The sequence below is a fragment of the Malaclemys terrapin genome, chromosome 9 (genome assembly GCF_027887155.1).
Source record: "Malaclemys terrapin pileata isolate rMalTer1 chromosome 9, rMalTer1.hap1, whole genome shotgun sequence".
Lineage (NCBI taxonomy): Eukaryota > Metazoa > Chordata > Testudines > Emydidae > Malaclemys > Malaclemys terrapin.
The window spans coordinates 91,718,405-91,737,696 of NC_071513.1; the positions used below are offsets into that span (position 1 = coordinate 91,718,405).

General features: G+C 41.6%; 1 protein-coding gene across 1 annotated transcript in view; it reads right to left on the reverse strand.

Moving 5' to 3' along the window:
* SPATA16 (spermatogenesis associated 16) overlaps positions 1-19,292 on the reverse strand; it is a 121,193-nt gene that overhangs the window by 19,488 nt on the left and 82,413 nt on the right. The window contains exons 8-9 of the mRNA XM_054040820.1: positions 12,808-12,972; positions 9,425-9,505 (exon numbers count right to left, since the gene is read on the reverse strand). Of these exons, the coding sequence (XP_053896795.1) occupies positions 9,425-9,505; positions 12,808-12,972 (246 nt within the window). The remainder of the gene's footprint in view (positions 1-9,424; positions 9,506-12,807; positions 12,973-19,292) is intronic.

Consider the following 19,292-nt stretch of genomic DNA (forward strand, 5'->3'; position numbering starts at 1 on the left):
CCTCCAAGTTAATTCTCAAGTCACTGGCAACTCTTTTAAAAAGGTCTTGGAATTTTGAGAAGTCATCCGACAATGTTGGAAGAGGTGGAAGTAAGGCTTCTTCAGGCGTTACCTCCAGCTCTACTGGAATAGGAGCAGGATTTGATTGATCCTGCAAGTGTGACGGTGCTGCCTGGTGTCTTGTGTCATTGGCAGGTTTGTCAGGTGGTGGTGCTTGGCAGGTGTTGCGCCTGGTTGAGGTGGAGTAGCGCGTGTGTTCTCGAGGGTACGATGCCCATGGGGCCCAATATTGCCATCGTGGTGCCATCCAGGGGTTCACACCCCAGTGGGCAGGATCCTGAGAATAGGATGAGGTAATTTTTCTATGACCTCTATTGACTGGGGTCTGGGGATGGGAGTCTTGATACGGTGAAAAATCCCCCTGTGGTTCAGCTTCCTCCTCACTGGAGGAAGGCTGTTCAGATCCTGACTCAGCCATTGGAGAGAAGCAGTCATTCAGCAGGGGTGACTGCAGGATGGGTGACACAAACAGATCTCTTGCCTGAGTAAATTGTTGTGCTGAGGCGCCTGTGTGAGGCGAAGGCTGTGCAGGAGGAAGTTGCTGTGAGGAAAAATTCCTCTGCACCGGTGTTTTGAGCCTGGGCTCGCTGCCAGTCAGCCCAGCGGGTGTCGGTGCCGTGGCCGGTGCTGGGAGAGCAATATCAGCCTGCAGGGGGTCAGGCAGGTTGTGGAATGTTGGCACCGCGTCCCTCACGGTGCCGAACGGTGCCAGAAGAGAGGCAGGCAGCTGGAAGCCTGAAGCCTCGGCACCGGCGCTTCGTGCCGCCGCCGCAGCCTCAGGCGGGTTTTGCGCGGTGCCAGAGGAGCCCGGCTCGTCAAATGTGCTCAAGCGGGGGAGCACAGGCAGGGAAGCTGTAGACCTGCCTGGAGAAATCTTATGTCGCCTGGCTTTCTTTGGTGACAGAAGTTGCCCTTTTCTTGCAGTTTTTTTGTGCTTCTTTGAGGCGGGCGGGGGGGGGCTGTGGCGGGCAACGCAGCCGGAATCAGCGCCTGGGTCTGAAGCTGACCCTAGGGATTTTTGAAGGGGGACCAGTTTAGTGTCTAAGCTCCCTGTCCTTCTGTGCCCTGGAGCTAAGTTTACTGCAATGGGCACATCTTTGGGGGATGTGGGTCTCCCCCAAACATTTTATACATTGTGAGTGGCCATCTGACAGGGGGATAGCCTCCTTGCAGGTAGAGTAGCGTTTAAAGCCTGTGGAGCCAGGCATGTCCGAAGCGGCTGCGGCTGACAGGAACAAATTTTTTTTTTAAAAGATAGAAATGGTAACTAACTATAACTAACAACGAACTAACAACAAACTTTTGTAATTGTAACCAGAGGAAAGAATTGCTTAACGAGTCTGCTGAGCTCCGTCTCAGGCTGGAGACGGTAGAGAAGGAACTGAGGAGACCGGCCGCGCATGCGTACTACTAAGCTAGTCTCAGAGCGGAGGGCAGGTTCTGCGCATGCGTGGCCGGTACGAGGACTGCTACAAAAATCTCCGAGCAAAGGCGCAGGGACTAGGGCTAGCTCCAGGCACCAGCTTACCAAGCAGGTGCTTGGGGCGGCCACTTCGGAGAGGGGTGGCGCGTCCAGCTGTTTGGCGGCAATTTGGCGGACGGTCCCTCACTCCTGCTCGGAGCGAAGGACCTCCCGCGGAATTGCCGCCGCAGATCGCAATCACGATCATGGCTTTTTTTGTTTGTTTGTTTTGTTTTGTTTGGCTGCTTGGGGCGGCCAAAACCCTGGAGCCCTCCCTGGCAGGGACGCACCAACACATGGAATGGAGCACCCACAGGGACATCTCTCGAAGAAGAACCACTGCTAGAGGAGAAGGTCACCCCAACATCAGTAGGGTGAGGAAATCCAAATAAGGAAGAGGAGAGACACCCCTATTGAATATGCATTAGGCATAGTGCTGTCAGTGTAACATATTATAAAAGTTGGATTCCCAGTCTCTGAGCAGGAGGAGAGAGAGATGTCGCCCTTGGGAAATGCCAGGATGATAATGATGAGGAAGATAATGTCTAACATTTCAGGTTGTTCTTCAAGGCATGGTGTGAATATATGAATGTTCAAATGTACAGTCTGTTTTATCTTTATCTACCTTGCCGGGTTAGAGTGTTTGGGATTTTGCTAAATGTATTAATAAACTATCGTAAATATAGAAAGGTTCCTAAATTGTGAGTGCTGCAACCATGCACATTGGCGTTCCCAACTGAACAGTAATTTTGATAATACTGAGCCTGATCTTGGGATAAGAATGAGTCAAACCTCAAAGTGATAACTGGATATTAAGCAATCAATATAATGAATGCATAATCTATAGATCAGGCTACAGTCCTGGCCCAGTGCCTTGAACACAAGACAAAACTTTTCTGTTGTAACCCCAAAAGTTATGATTTGTAGGCTCTGGCAAGTTTAAGATGGGAGTTTCTTAAAACTAGAAAAGAGAGATGGAAGTCAAAGATATTTTATTAATGCACTTGGTCTTATATTGAAATGACTGAAAATCAGTTCCTCCCTCAATTACCTGAAATGTCCTGAGTCCACGAGTCTGTTTCCTTGCAATATTTAATGACATCACTAACATCTACAGCAGTGTAGGGACTGCATCAGATACACAGTACCCTGACACAAGGTCCTGGCAGGTAGATAGAAGATCATTTTTAAATATAGGAGCAGACCAGACAGTGACAATGCAAGTTCTTCAACACTGCTCAGTAAATGTACTTGAATGCTGACTTGGAGAGATTACCCTGATGGGTGAGAGGAAGGGTAGGTCTCTGTGGGTTAAATGTATCTAGCAATATATGGCACAGAAAGTCCTCACTGCGGAACTGCCAGTGCCATGGATTCACTGCATGGAGGGTGAACAGCAGGGATGCAGGAGAACAGCATAATAGGGATGCAGGAGAACTCTATACCTTCTACACATGGTGGACCTAGGGTCTATTTCAGCCCCACATGGGAACATGGAAACTTGCCTGCATGGGACTAGACAGAAGCATGTCCAGTGGGTCCTTGATTACATGGATCCTGTGGCCACAACCTGCACTGGAGGGGATCTGCAGAGATCTCAGCCTCTATTCTAGCTTGGGGGCAGGTGTGGAGACAGATGGACATGGAAGAGATTTTATACCTGGTACCTGCAACATTAGCTTCCCTGCACAAATCACAGGTACTTGGGCTTTGGGTTGAGGGTGAAGGGAGGTGAATTTCAGCTCCTGTGTACCTAATTTCTTGGCCTGTCTGCTGAGAATACCAGTGTCAGTGATTAGTGAGCATTCTGTGGTCGGACACCTGTTCACCAGGAAATGGACTGAGATTGCCTCCAACTCAAACAGCTGTCAGGTAGCAATAATTTCAACAACTTGGGCCGTTGGCCAAATTTTATGCAGGGACCTACAGGTGAAAGTCTCCATGTCCCATTAATAGTGAGAAAGACAGACTCTTTACATAGCCATTTGCTTTTATCAGTAAAATTACTCAGCCATTTTTGCTTCATTTTTAATACTTTAAAATAACAATTAACCCGAATGCTAAATTCAGTCAGAACATTTAATGAAAAAAGGCAAAGCCATCAATGAACGGGATGAGAGCAGAATCCCATAAAACATCTGCCTCCACCAAAGTCTAATGTTTTTGTCAGTCTTACAGTTTAAAAATGGCCAGAATAATTTGAAACTAATTTGATAAGCCCTCTCTACTATTGCAGGAAGAAAAGAAATGTGTTCGGAGGGTCCTTGTATATCAAGTTTCAGCCTGAATGAATTTTTATGGTTGACTTAAAGTATAATATCCTGAAAATAGCGGTTTGCAAAGAGAATTCTGACAGACCCTTTAACCATTTGGAAAATAAGCACAGCTATAATTCTGCTGCTTCAGAGGAAAATTTTGAGTGTTTTGGGTAGGTACAACTGCTGCTTCTATTGCATTTCAGGAAAGATGTGGACAAATTAGAGAAAGTCCAGAGAAGAGCAACAAAAATGATTAAAGGTCTAGAAAACATGACCTATGAGGGAAGATTGAAAAAAATGGGTTTGTTTAGTCTGGAGAAGAGAAGATTGAGTGGGGACATGATAACAGTTTTCAAGTACATAAAAGGTTGTTACAAGTAGGAGGGAGAAAAATTGTTCTTCTTAACCTCTGAGGATAGGACAAGAAGCAATGGGCTTAAATTGCAGCAATGGAGGTTTAGATAGGACATTAGGAAAAACTTCCTAACTGTCAGGATGGTTAAGAACTGGAATAAATTGCCTAGGGAGGTGGTGGAATCTCCATCATTGGGGATTTTTAAGAGCAGGTTGGACAAACACGTGTCAGGGATGGCCTACATAATACTTAGTCCTGCCTTGAGTGCAGAGGACTGGACTAGATGACCTTTTGAGGTCCCTTCCAGTTCTATGATTCTATGAAAAGCCAAACTTAAGTGGTGGCAATCTGGATATCAGATTTTTAAGAGCTTTGCATTTATAACTGATTACACAAGCTCCACTATAGTCTCCTGCTTATTTCAGAACATGTACATTAATTCAATGGCAATAAAGGCAACTAAATAACTTGTAACTGCATAAAGCCACATACAGCTGTATGCATACAGCCACGTAATCAGTCATGGGATAGCTGAGCAATTTATAGCCCTTTGAGAAATTTGAACCTCTCCAAAAAGTCTTAGCACATATGGATTACAAACTGTATTCTACGTACAACCTCCATCCACCAGCCCTTCATCATCTGATGTAATCCTTCTCCTCAGCTATGTATTAGGGCTGTTTAACATTCCTAACTAGAGCTGGTCAAAAAGTTCCCAACAGGATGATTTTTCTGTCAGAAAATGTTGTTTCATTGAAATTGAAACTTTCCACATGAACATGTTGATTTTAATTAAATTTGATTTAGGAAAAAAAACAAATAAAATGTGTTTTGATAAAGTCAAAACAGAACATTTCAACCTTATATGAATGGAACATTTTGATCTTTTGTTTAGAAACGTATTCAATTTTCTATTAAATTATAATCTTCTATAAAATACAAGTCAAAATCAGAACAAAATGTTTCAATCATATAAAAATGAAATATTTTGATTGACTGGAACAGAAGTGTTTTCAAAAATTCTGTTTCGTGGGAAATTTCTAATTTTGTTTGTTTTTGTTACAGTTCAGAACAAAAACAAATTTTGAAATGTTGGAATTTCCCACAGAATGGAAATTCTGAATTTTGCACGGCTCTATTCCCAACCATAGAATATGCTGTTCAGTTTTAACGGTTGAACCGGTTCACGTTAAGGTTACAATACAAGGGAGAAAAATACCCTGGCCAAGATTTTCAAAAATGAATGTCTAAAGTTAGGATACATAAAGCATGATCCAGCACTTGTTGAAGTGTCTGGGAATCCTTCCATTAATTTCAGTGGGCATTCAATTAGGCCTTAAGTCAATATTTAGGACAGGTGCCTAGATAAGTGGCCTGATTTTCAACAATGCTGAGAACCCAGCAGCTTCTACTGAAGTCATTGTGAGATGTGGGGTTGCTCCACACTTCTGATAATCAATTTATTTAACCAGGTGCCCAAATACAGATTAGACTCCTTACTTTAGGTGTCCATTTCTAAAAAAAACTGTCTCCGACATTTAGTTTTTTCAAATTTCACTGTTCTAGAATACATTTATGTAGTGCCTCTGTATTATAGGCAGAGCAAATAGTGCTGTCTATATGTGTTTGCCCAACACTTCACTATAAGACTTTTTTTCAGTTGCTTATAACTTAGCCAAACTTTAACCATTCAGGCAGAAGTTTTCTATGCTGGGTGGCTGCTCTTGACTGAATTTATCTGGAAAGTTTTAGTGAAAATAATTTAGCTGTTTCCAAGAATTAGATTAGGGAAAAATATGTAGGTTTGCCCATGTTAACAAAATTAATATAATTGTTTCATTGAGAAGCTCTACTGCGCCCATGTTTTGGAGCAGGGACTTGAAATTTGGCAGGAGATGCCCTTTGTGTCAGGGATATACCTTTGCCACCCTCATGAATATTTGGCTGTTATAAGCCTTTGAAAAATCTCAGTTCTAACATGCTCAGTAGAGACTTGTTAAGACTTTGGCAGCTAAATTCTCCAAAGAGCTCACCTGCACTGAGCATGCGCCATCCCCTCATAGCTTGTTGGAAATGTCATAAGCATGGGATACGTATAGTGCATGAGGTTGAACAGGCCAGGGTAATACTTACACTAAGCTTGCAGGCTATGGCCTGTGGCTCCAGAGCCACGTGTGGCTCTTCAGAAGTTAATATGCGGCTCCTTGTATAGGCACCGACTCCGTGGTTGGAGCTACAGGTGTCAACTTTCCAATGTGCCGGGGGTTGCTCACTCCTCAACCCCTGGCTCTACCACAGGCCCTGCCCCCACTCCACCCCTTTCCGCCTCTTCCCCTGACCCTGCTATGCCCTTGCTCCTCCCACTCCCCCTCAGAGCCTCCTGCATGCAACAAAACAGCTGATTGGGAGGTGTGGGGAGGGAGGAGGAGGCGCTGATCAGCGGGGCTGCCGGTGGGCAGGAGACGCTGGGAGCGGGGGAGAGGGGAAGCTCATGGGGGGCTGCTGACGTATTACTGTGGCTCTTTGGCAATGTACATTGGTAAATTCTGGCTCCTTCTCAGGCTCAGGTTGTCCACCCCGAGCCTAGTCTTTGACATGGGTGTTTGCCTTGCTAATATGTCCTTATGTGAACTTAGTTAATAGTGCTGTACAGGACAAAGGTGATGTTTTGTTCACAGAATGTACTGACTTGGAGGATATTACATAGATAAGAGGAAGTTATCAGCACAATGAGCACACAAAATGTACTACCAAAAAGTTCCCACATTGTGAAAAAACAGGGGTGAAAGGCCTGGTCAGCATGCATGATCAGTGTGTGATCAGGGATAATAAACCAGTTAGAAGAGAGATATAACAACATGGAAATAGAATGGACAGCAAAAATTATGTAAACTGAAGCTTGCACTTGCATATTGTATGAAAGACATACTGCTTAATGTTGATTGGATGGTCATATAACGCAATTGTTTGCAACTGCTGCTCCTGGTTGCTACAGATCACTGAGATGGTCACACTGGGCACCAGAATCAAGAGCAGGGGGGAGACTGTTTCTCCTGTGCTCTCAGTGGTCCCTCTGGTGGCATGCTGGCAGCATGGAAGAAGAGGAGAAAGCCAAATAACTGCACAGAGAAGAGCGGGACCCATGGGGCAGGGAGGGAGTGAGGGTGGAAGGGAGAGGGGTCAGAGGGAGTAGATTGGGATGAAGAGCCTGGGGGAAAGACTGGGACTGGGTGCCAGTCTATGTGATCATGTAATTAAAGACAGTGTCATAATACCAATAATAAAGATGCCCAATCAACCTTAATTTTGGTATTTCCTACCTTTGAGTGCTTGAGGATACAAACGTAATATTTGTTTAACACAGATTTGGAGTACTGTATACCTAAGTCAGAACAATTCCACATCCTGTGACTCAAATTGGAACTCTTTCGGAGACACCTAATTATACAAAGAGATAATCTCAAAGCACTAAATTCTGCTAGCAGATATGAGCACACCTTTCCCACTGCTATCCATGGAAGATGTATCTGAGGCTAGATATTGGCCCTTTTAACTAAGGGGGAGGGGTAATTGTAAATGAGGCATAAGGCAGTCAGATCTTTGTGGACATTCAACTAGCAGTTTGTATTTTTTAAAAAATTTTATATCAATGTTTAGTTATTATTTATGAAAGGAAACATTAGTATAAGCATTAAAAATATCATCTCATGGGAGGGATCTGTGGGCAGATGTGAGATAATCTTAAGATATACCAATTGCAGAGCTGAAAGTTTGTGAATATGATAGCATTTATTTAATCTCTTCATGTTTCTAATAAAATATGACAAAAAGACATCTCTTTATTACTCCAGGTATTTTTGAAAAACATTTGAAAAAAACCCAATGATCGCCTTTTGCAAACAATTCTGTACTTTGAAAAAGTCATCTGATCTGACATCTAGACAATGAATTATTTCTTGTTAAAACTGCATTTAGACACAACATATTCTGGGAATTTTAACCCAGTTGGCTTCAGTTGTAATCACTGATTCTGAAAGTGACTAAATCCCTCTACATTGCTCTGGTAGCATTTAGATCACTGGAATATAAGGAAATAAACAAACTGTATTTAATGGCATGGAATGGTGGCTATCAAACCACTATAGCTTTGCTGGGTTGATAGAGCATGGAACTATCAATGCCCGAATTCCTCTGCATTCTTTGCACAGATGTAGAAGCATGTTAGAATTCTGAAATAACTAGGGACATGTTCTTGTCTCAGTTACACCTGTGTAACTCTGGAGTACACACTACTAAGTTACATTGAATCAATGGATTTAGGGTTAGAGTTTGCACTGATGTGACTGAGACCAGAATCTAGTTTCTTAACTCCCTGGAACCACAAATTCAGGTCCTGGCAGTATTCAAATTCAAGTCATCTGCCCTTCATTTTTCCAAGAGAGATGCAATTTGCTATGCATGGGTATTTAGATGGGCTCTTTAAAACTGAAGTCCCATCTGTCTGGCTGGGACACTGAAGATCCCATGACAATCTGTAACAGAGCAATGCTTTGAACCTCGAGCAAAATTTCCCCTTGCCTGTGCTATCATCCCCTTTCTCAGCGGTGGCTTTATTTAACCAGTGCTGTATGTGTACAATTGTAAAGTGCTTTGGGGTGAAAGGCTTTGTGTCAATATAAGATATCCTTATTTCTTCACAGGCAGGCCATTATTTATTATATAGGGTCAAATTCATCCCAGTGCTGACAGTCAGCACAAGACCCTAGGTACCATTTAACCCTTCTTACGTCCCTTAAGGGTGATATTGACCAAATGCAGAAGTCCCTAGAAAGGCACTACACACTCTGTAAGCCTCACACCACCTAAGCCTCACTTAAGCTTTTCAGTGGGGTTTAAGTGAGGTGTAAATAGCGCACAGAGTCTTGTGTGTGTTCTCTGATCTGGGCTGAATTTTACCCGAAATGAAAAACAGTTAAAACAATATCCCAAAAAGGGGGAGAATGAAGGTAAGTATAATAATCATCAAAACAAAGCGATTCAAACTGTTTCCCCAGATGATGACCACGTGAAACTGTTAACGCTGTCAAAGGCTGAACATATGAGAGTATTAAAGCAAAAACAAACACTTATTTGGGGCTAACTGTCCGTGCACTAACAAGTGCCAAGACAAAAGTTTGGGCCCACAATAGCACCAACTTTCATTTTCACCATCGGAACAAATGTGCCCCAAGATGGACATTCACTCCCTGAGAAGCAGAGCACATTGCTGTCTTCAGCTGCAAGTTTTACCTTCTGAATTTTATTCCACACACGTTCTTTATCACTTCTTCCTTCAAGGGTGTCCATGGCATCTGCCATTAGCGACTGCAGCTGTGGCACCAAGATAAAAATTATCAGTGTGGAATTCACACAGAAATAACTTCCCTAAATACACAGATTAAAACCCAATTAAAAATTCATTTGTACACTGATGATTTTATTACTCATCTTTCACACAATGAGCATCACCACCTCATCTTCGCTTCAGCCATTACTCTGTATTATTGTGGATATAAAATACTTAACAATGGGGAAAATTCCGCTGGAAAATTTGTACTTACACCTATTGGTTTTAATGCAGTAAATGTTTATATTTTTAAAGCCATTTTTGTAAAGAATAAAGGTTCCATATTTTATTATTTAATTCTCCAAGATATTCTATGTATTACAAGAATTTGTGTGTGTGTTTTCTTCCAAGGCTAATGTATCATAATTTAAGACAGCACGTAAAACCTCACTAGAGGACAATTCTAAAGCTGAGATGTTTTTATTGTATCTCAAAGCATGTAGCTCATTTACCTTTTTTACTATCCTTTTCTTTGACAGAGCCTTCCCATCATTCAGCATAACAGAGCATAAAGAACAAGGCAGACTATTTCTACTGTAAACCATAAAAAGTATGTATTGATAAATGCTTGATAACCAGTATTCAGTGCTAGAGGCTAGGCCCAAAATTCAGTGTGGTTATGGCATTGCCTCTTTTGGGGTCCGCCTCTCAAACATTTTCAAAAATACATTTTCAACTGCATTTAAATAAGATTATAATATAGGAATTGCCAGACTGGATCAGACCCATACTTCATCTAGTCCTGTTTTCTGTCTCCAGCAGTAACCAGCACCAGATGCTTCAGAGGAAGGTGCAAGAAACCTCACATTAGCCAGGAAGGCAGCCAGCAAGCTGAAAAATTCTGTTTTGGTTCTCCAGAAACAAAAGTTTTCTGGAAATTCCTTCTCATGAAAAATTTCATATTTTTGATATTTTATCCCATTTAAAATGGACAGTTTTTCAAAAAAGCAAAGATTTTCATGAGAATGGAGTTCCATTTTTCAGACAGCTTTGGTTTTTGACTGATGGGAACGCAAATGTGAAACCACAAAACCTCTGGAAGGTCTTTATTGATTGTTGTTTGCATTGACAGCTCAAATTAACTGAAGTCTCTCCTTCCCCCACAGATTTTATGAATTAACAATAATTTAAAAAATCCCGAGCTGAGGTTCTCTCTGTCATATTTTAGGACTCTGTGAATTTATATGGTTTAGTAGTTACAGAAAGGAGTTTATATCTGAAATGCCTCCGAGCCCTTCACTGTATCAGTGGAAATGGCACACTGCTGTTTTTTTCCCCTTTATACTGCTTATACTGTACATAATAACAAACCTATGGCAGATTTAGCATTTTCCTACCAGTAAATCTGAAACTAGCCTTAAATGGGCTAAAGTCTAATTTCAATGGCACCAGTGTAAATCTAGAGTATCTCCACTGACTTACCTAGGTGCAAATGAGAACAGGATTTGGCCTATTATATTCTTGATGGAAAGATATCAAAAATCTAGTCATACAGCTATAAAAGGGAATTAAGGACTAACCAAAACCACCAGAGTGCACACTCATTAAGGATGCCATCCAGTGCCCAATGACATCGGTGGGAATTTTTCTGTTAACTTGAATGGATACTGTATCAGGCTCTGAGAGCCCAATCCTACAAACAGTTACTCCTGTATGTCTCCCAGGTAGCTTCCCAGTGAAATAACTGGGACACTGGGCAGGAGTAACTGCAGAATTGTGCCCTAACTGAGAGATACCCAAACTTTGCTATAACATTCAAGCCCTAAGGAATTTGAGTGTCCTTCAATGTAAGCAGTTTAAAAAATGCAGTCAGACAGAGTCCTGGAGAAGATGAGAGGGCAAAGAACCACTGGGAAATGAAGAAAATCATAAGTACATTTTAATACTATGGACAGGACAGCTTGTTAATTTTTCTCTCCTTTTAAATCATCTGTACTTTGAGCTTGGCAAACAAGGAATTTCCTACTGAATGTTTAATATTCATGATTGAATATTCAGTAATGGGCTCTGGTTCTGCAAAGTCCTGTGCAAAAAAGAAAAGAATAGTTTTTCCCTGTCCTTGTTTTCCTGAGGTTTCCTGGAACCTAGCTTCAAAAAAAGTTCCCAAGGAAGGTCAAGCTCACAGCTGGAGAAAAGCTGTTGTAAGTAGATTTAGGCAACATTTTAATACTATGTTTCTTAGCTGTGATATAATAAAAATATAGTACTCTGGAGAAAGTCTGTGCTGATAAATGTATCAGTAACTCAAGATATTCCTCTAGTCAGCCTTAAAACATGGGGACATAGGGTTCTAATACCAGAAAACCCTTGCCAAAAGGATGGTGACTTTTAATAAACCATTTGCTCTGTAATGTGGTTTCCCCTTATCTTGAGCACAGACTTCAAAATCTGGTGACTACTTCCCTCAGCCATAGGCACTTGGTCAGCTTCTCTACGGCAAGCTACTCTGAGAAGCTTCAATACTGCAGAGCTTAGGAGCTTTGCAGGACTGCAGTCAAACCTTGGGGATTGGCTTTAGGAAATCCAAGAGCTTCGGTAAACCAGGATTTGGATCATCAAAGTCTGATAAAAAATAAATGGAGGGAGTGAGGATCATGTAATCCTCATTCAGTCAAATCATGAGAGATTTGTTTTGCCAGAATAAGAGGAATTAAATGTTTAAAACATGCAGGTGATTTAATAAAACAACCTTTATCCTATACAGTATTGACAATGCTTGCACTTCTATAACACTTTCCATTTGTGGATATCGAAGTCGGTTAAAAACATTAATGAATTCAGCTTCACAACACCCCTGTGAGTGTTAATATCCTCATTTTCCACACAAAGAAACTGAAGCTCAGAAGGGCAAAGTGATTTGCCCAAAGTCACACAGCAATTCTGTGACAGAGCCAGGAATAGAAAACTTCTGAGTCCCACCCTGGTGCTCTAACCACTAGACCATTCTGCCTCTTTTGTTTCATCCTGCTACAGTGCTAGATGTTTTAAATTCATCACAATCGAAATAACTGCAATCATTTTCTAGGATTATTTTCTGAGGGTGAGAGGAAGGGAACACATTTTAAAAATGCAAGTGTAAATGATTCAGACGGGTTGCATAAAAGTGATTCTTCCAGGTGCTTATTCCCTCCTCTGACAAAATGCTGCAGCGAGGATTTCAAAACTATTCCAAGTTCTCTGCACATTAAAAATGGACTTCCACTACAAATAGCACTGCAATGTTTTTTTTCCCCTCTTGGCGCACTGGCTACAAAAGCCAAAACAAGGATTAAAAATAAATACTTACCAATTCAGCATCCTGCTGACTGATGTCCTGTAGATAGGGAATGGTTGCTAGCTCAGCCATCGCTTGATTAATCACTTGAGACTGTTCCTTGACTCGCTGCAACCGACTGAGGAGGCTGGCATACTGCAACTTCTCTATCACACCTGAACATGCAGAGAAACTCTCCTATCCTCTCAGCAAAAGCAAATGGGTTAGAAGAGAGCCACAGAAAATCTACTTCTCTCTTGAGACTTATGTCAGGGTTTATCATCATATATATTCACGCTGGCAATACTGTAACCAAAGAGGCATACAGCACCTTTAAGATAATGCTTTCTAAAATCTTATATAGAAAAAAGACATCCTTTACACAATCTCTCTAGTAGTACTAGAAAAATAAATACATAGCTGAAAACAGATAGGAAGGGGGAGACTGCAGATATCCGATATTAATGTAATTTTTATTGTCATCACTTAGAAAAGGCTTTTCCATAATCCTATTTGTTAAAATATTGTTTGGCTTTTGTGCTTTTCATGTTTCAGCGACGAGGTTGAGGAAACCATGTAACGCATAAATCTACCGCCTGTTCGCAGGCAAAGAAAATCCACAGCTTTCAAACCTGATCTTAAACACCAGAAAGCTGCAGAGTTGGAGTCTGATTCTGTAGGCACTCAGGCAAGGGCTAACTTTCAGCACATGAGTAGCCTAGTCATGTGCTTATATTTAAGCACATGCCCAAGTGGTTGCAGGATTAGGGCCTAAATTAGATTTTAAAAAGTGCCTAAGGATCTACATAGATGCCTAGTGGGATTTTCAAAAGTGCCTTGGTGCCTAACTCCCATGGCACCTAATCTACTTCAGTACTTTTGAAAATCACCCTACGTGCCTAATATTTGTTTGAAAATCAGATCTGTAGAGCATATTCAAGTATTTTCTTGAGGAAGGTGGGACAAGGGGTTTGTAAAGGGGAGCTATCATCTTCATTACCCTCTTTTTGAAGGGTACACAGCTCTCTCACTGAAAACTCCTCAACAGGTTTTATGAAAGCAAACTATCAGTGATTAGAAGGATATACAAGTTCAGCGGGAGCTGTGTGCGCTCAGCATCTCTGAAAATCAGCCCACTTATTTAAGAGCCTGAAATTCAAAATGTTGGACAAGATTTTCAAGACAGCTTCTAATAGTTTTGGCAGATCTTTTCCCCCACAATCACAGATACTGTAGTTGCAAAACTTCAGGTGTGGTTGCATCCAGCTAGATACCTAGCTATGTGATTTATGGGTCCAATCAGTTAATGGGCTGGTAGAAATTTTTTGAATGAAATTAGTTTTTTTTGGCAAAAATCTTGACTTTTAACTCTTGGTTTTTCACAAAAGTTTGAGATATTTTTAATTGACATTTTAATTAAAAAAATCATCCAATGGTTATTGCAATTGTTATCAAAAACTTGGATTTTCAGTAAATGGAAGATTTCGATAAGAATCCTGCTAACGGCTTCGATACAGTTTTCGATAAAAGTGTTCTTACAAAATTTCACAATTTTTTTTTTGGAAAAAATAAAAAAAGGTCCCTATCAAAATCTGTGAAATGGAAACAACTTTGACATTTTAAATGTTTTTTCCCCCCCATTTTTGACCAGTTCTAATAACTAGGCTCCTAAAAGTGAGCAACTGTGAATGTAATTAATTTTGCCCATAATTTTTGACCTCTGCTATGGGGGAAGGAATGGAGTCCCAGTTAGAAATCGGGGTCTTCAAGCCTAACCATAAAAGAAAGATGGGCAGTTATCTAAGTACAAGTAAATAATCCCTTCATCTCTCCAGGGAAGTCATTTCCTTAACTCCTACTTATAAAACTACAGCGCTACAGAAGAAACCACCGGAGATCCCATGCAAGAGAAACAATGCTGTCCTCTATGCATCATAAAGAAGGTAACCCCAGCAGGTCAACACAGCCCCTGGTAGATAGGAGGACTGCCACAGAGAGTCACCAGTGGGTACATCCACTATGTGGGCTCACTGAACCAAATCCCTGTATAGGTGGTGTAGCAAGCCATGTTTGTTACTCCTCCCCATGCACAGATAGTATGGTCATTTAGGATACAGCTTAGCAAAACATTTAAGCATGTATTGAAGTCCATCCCTATTCAACAAACCACTTAAGCATCTGCTTAACTTCAGGAAGGTACTTAAGGCCCATTGGCTTCAATGAACTTTAGATTAGATTCTTATGGGGGGTAGAGGAGATTCCATCCCTCAGCCCCGTCATCATTTTCGTAGTGAGAAAAGCCCTATTCTACAGGCTTTCTATGTTCCCAAGATATGAATTAGAATAATTAGAATGAAAAGTCAAGGAAAAGGTTTTTATCATTGCAGCAATAGAGATATATATTCATTCAAATAAAGAAGAACAATTAATTAATGAGAGCTTGAGAGGGAATTTATTAACGTGTAACAATTGAAAACAAGTCAAATCACATTTTTAGTCGCAGCAGAACGTTGTTTCCTGGACTCGTGAGCTCCCACCCCCATATAAATGATAAGAAATGAGTGTATTGACTCATCAACTGAGGAAGAGGTTAAAAATGCTTCTTCATCTGGCTGAATCATGCTGTCTTGGGGCGGGGGGACGGGGGAAGCGTGCTTCTCCAATTTTTATAAAAGTAAAGAGGGGGAAAAAAGGGAAAGGAAACCGCTCTTTGTCATCTTGATTTGGGAACACATCATGGAGCTAAAAACCCAGATTTGGTGCCTGAGCCAGCTCGTGCTTTATGGCCATAGCGATGTTATTGACGTTTACAGTAGGCCAGAGGTAAATAAATAAATAACTGACAGCAGGATATTTTTAAAGGAATTATAACAGGTTGAACATTGTCAGGGGTTGTGTTTCAGTGACAATGAAAAATGAAGAAAGAGAGTGTAAATAACCGCTTCTGGCACGAAAAAGAGTTCACAGGGATATGAACCACATGATGAGAATTACATGAACTACAGTGGAGTTCAAGAGGCTACTAAGCTGCAGTAAAAATATAATAAAGTGGCCATGGATGAAGCTGAAACTGCCTCTACAGGTACAGTGAAGGTTAAGTAAATAGCAATCTTAAATGGAGGCTTTAGGGGGAAAGAATTGGCCTATTTAATAGAGGGAAGAGTTTAATGTCTAAGAAATAGGACTGTGATGTAACCAACAAATTCATCAGAAGGGTTGAAAATGCATCTTCGATAGGAATGCCATAAGGGACTAAAACATTAATTGGCAGACAAATCACAAGGCTTTTCCCTTCCAGATGCGCACAGATATACATCATCCAGGTCTCACACAGAATAAATGAAAAGTAAAATTAACAATTGTTGGGCCTTGTCCTGCAGCCCTCACTCACATGTATCGACTCATTAAAGTCAAGGGCCAAAGTTACTCTGGGCGAGATTGCCCCTCCCCAGAGAAAACCCACAGCTAAAAGAGAAATCTCACAAGAGTTCCCCCTGAATTTAGACAGGTGGGGTTTGCCTGTCCACAGAAAAAGTAGTGGAATCTTGGGGGATCCGCTGGAAGGACAGGAACATCTAAAGATGTGGTTCCCGAACCCCAGCTCTGGGATCCCTCTGTAAGTTCTTGAAAGGTCATCACCAATGGAGAGGACCAATCCAACAGAAAACCAGCCTACTCCAGGTGGAGCTTGCTTGACACCATTAGTTGGGCAGTGAGACGGGCCTCTGAAGCACAAAACCTAAAGCAAAGCAAGACTGTTGTCTTATTGCAAAAGAAGCTGGAAAGCCTGTAACGTACAGGCAGGGCCGGCTCTGGCTTTTTGGCCGCCCCAAGCAAAAAAACAAAAATGAAAACAAAAACAAAACAAAAAAAACGGGGTGGCCAGAACAGCAAAGCAAAAAAAAAAAAAAAACCTGCGGTGCGGCCGGAGCACGGGTGCAGGGGGACCGGCCTGGGGGGGGGGAGGGGAAGGGAGCGGGCGGGAGAGAGAGAAGGGGGCGGCCAGGGCTAAAGCAGGGGCGCTACCTCCCGCTGCGCCGCCTCCTGCCGCCTGCCGTGCCACCCTAGGATCGAGCAGAATGCCACCTCGAACAATCTGCCGCCCCAAGCACCAGCTGAGCAAGCTGGTGCCTGGAGCCGGCCCTGAATACAGGGCAACCTTAAGTGTCCTTAAGAACTTCAGGTTGCATATTATTGGTCCCACATGACATTGAGATATATCAGAAAGATGGTATTCCCCCTCTTGTTTTTCTAGATTCTATTTAAGAAGTAATTATTAAAGTTTGCTTGCTGAGTCCTAGAGAATAAGAGAAACAAAGTGGTTGTTCAGCTTAGATTTAAAGCTGGCACTCTGACATCAAATGCAAGTGGCATGTCTAGCCATCCAGCCTTGAGGAACACAATTTTGCAAACTTCTGCAATCCAGTCCCCCACAGCTGTTGTCCTTCATTTTTATGGTATCTCCATTTTATCAGCTTAGCATATGAATGATGCTGTGCCTTGCGAACAAGCCCAGTAATGAGTTGGAACAATCTGGAAATCTGTCATCACAGTTCTTCAAAGCCCTCAGGATTCTCCAGATAACATACCCTGGAATCTGCTTATAATAAACACTGTTACAGAACTGAAAACAGACAGCAAAGCAATTTGTTCCCTAAGTGTGTTTTATTTCTGTATGTCTTGCTGTGGAACCCATTGAGGGGAGTATATACCTAAGGGCCCCCTTTGGTCATGTTATGTAGCACCCTGTCCCATACATATGGGATGACTCCAGGAGCAAGGTTCTATTCAACACAGACAAGAATGGCAGAGTCTGACCCAATGGGACTATTTGTTTGAGTACCTGCTTACCAAGGGGTTCATAATCTGGCCCTAGAGTAAAAATCTGCTTCTGCTCCCATTGGCTCAACAAGAAAGACTTCCATGGGAGCAGGAAGTGGGAGACACTTAGATACCAGAGAGGTGAGCCTGGTTTAAATGTCTGGAAGATTAGATTTAAAGAATTTTTACCATCAGATGAAGTTGCTACTAGGGTGTGGTACCCTTATTCATTCTCAGTCTTACTTGATTATGCAAACGGTCCCAGTGATTTTAGTAGGGCTCTGTGGGTAGCAAGGTACTACTGTTCAATGAAAGTAGGAGTATCACAGCTGAGAGCACAATGTATGTTCGGCGAATATTTATCATTAACTCCATGACTTACGAACAGCAAAGCTTGAATTAATTGTATAATTAACTCCAGGTTACTGTGCTGCACGTCTGAAGTGGTGGAATTGATTTATATTTAGGACAGCTGCTATTGTTTAATTAGTTCTGCTTTAGCACTAAGATGTTTCCACCAAGGAATATCATTAAAATGACTAGGAGAAGAATTTTGGGTTGCAGAAGAATTTTGGGTTGCATTTTGGGTAGCTCTGGCTTTTCAATTTAAGCATAGCTTTTTTGTTTTTGTTTCCCCTCATAAATGACCTTGTTTTCTTTTAACGCACAAGAAGCTTTTGCAACTAACATCAGTAATTGAAGTGGAGTGGTCTACAAAGCATATTCTTCTTGGGACTACATTGTATGTAGCTTTTGAGAAATAAATAACAGGTGAAAATTAAATTCTGGCTTCAAGAAAAACTTGGAATAATTTCAAGCAAACTGAAGTGTCCAGTTTTTGCATTACCTTGAATGAAGCTTTAATCAGGGCTAGCAGAATAGACCTTGCTCTGTACTATTAGGTCTAGCTTGCTTTGTAATCTGATTTTTTGTTCAGGAATGCTATGTTGTCAGGATCATTCTGCACTAAGAAGACTGAAGGGAAGAAAAACAGTTTCTCCACCCCCCCGCCAATAACATATGCCTGAATCTTTATACTTTTGTGCAAGATTGACAGCTGCTGGTTCTAAATCAATGATAATTAGTTTTGTGTCAGGTTTTTCTGTCCTCTAGCAAAGCCCCTACTTATGACCTCCTGGTAAAGTGGCTGCTGGTTTAGAATCTATATGAATACGTTTTACTCAGTCCACTTAAAATTCTGCTTCTTGTAAAGTTAAGTTGCATTCAGGGAGGTCGTATCAAAACTTCATGGATGAAATCCTGGTCTTGCTGAAGTGAATTGAAGTTTTGCCCCAGATTTCAATAGGGGCAGGAGATCACCACATCTATTTTGTGGTTCCTCGGCAGGTATCCATCTCAGCAAGAACAATAATCTCAGCAAGGGCTAGATCCATAGCTATTGTAAATTGGCATTCTTCTATTGAAGTCTATGGAGCTATGCCAGTTCACACCAGTGAAGCTTCTGGTTCATAAGATCAAATAACCCTACCACATATTCCACTGATCTTGTTTCTTATGTTGGCTGATTGCATCTTTTCTCTTGCATCCCATATACCAAGATCTCAAATGGGAAACTTTTCTATTTAGACCATCTAGCCTTGTTTCTGCAAATTAATTTCCGGGATAGACTAGAAATGGAGAAACACATTTGCCTGATACTGAAGTTAGGATTACTGGCCTGTAATTGCCAGGATCAC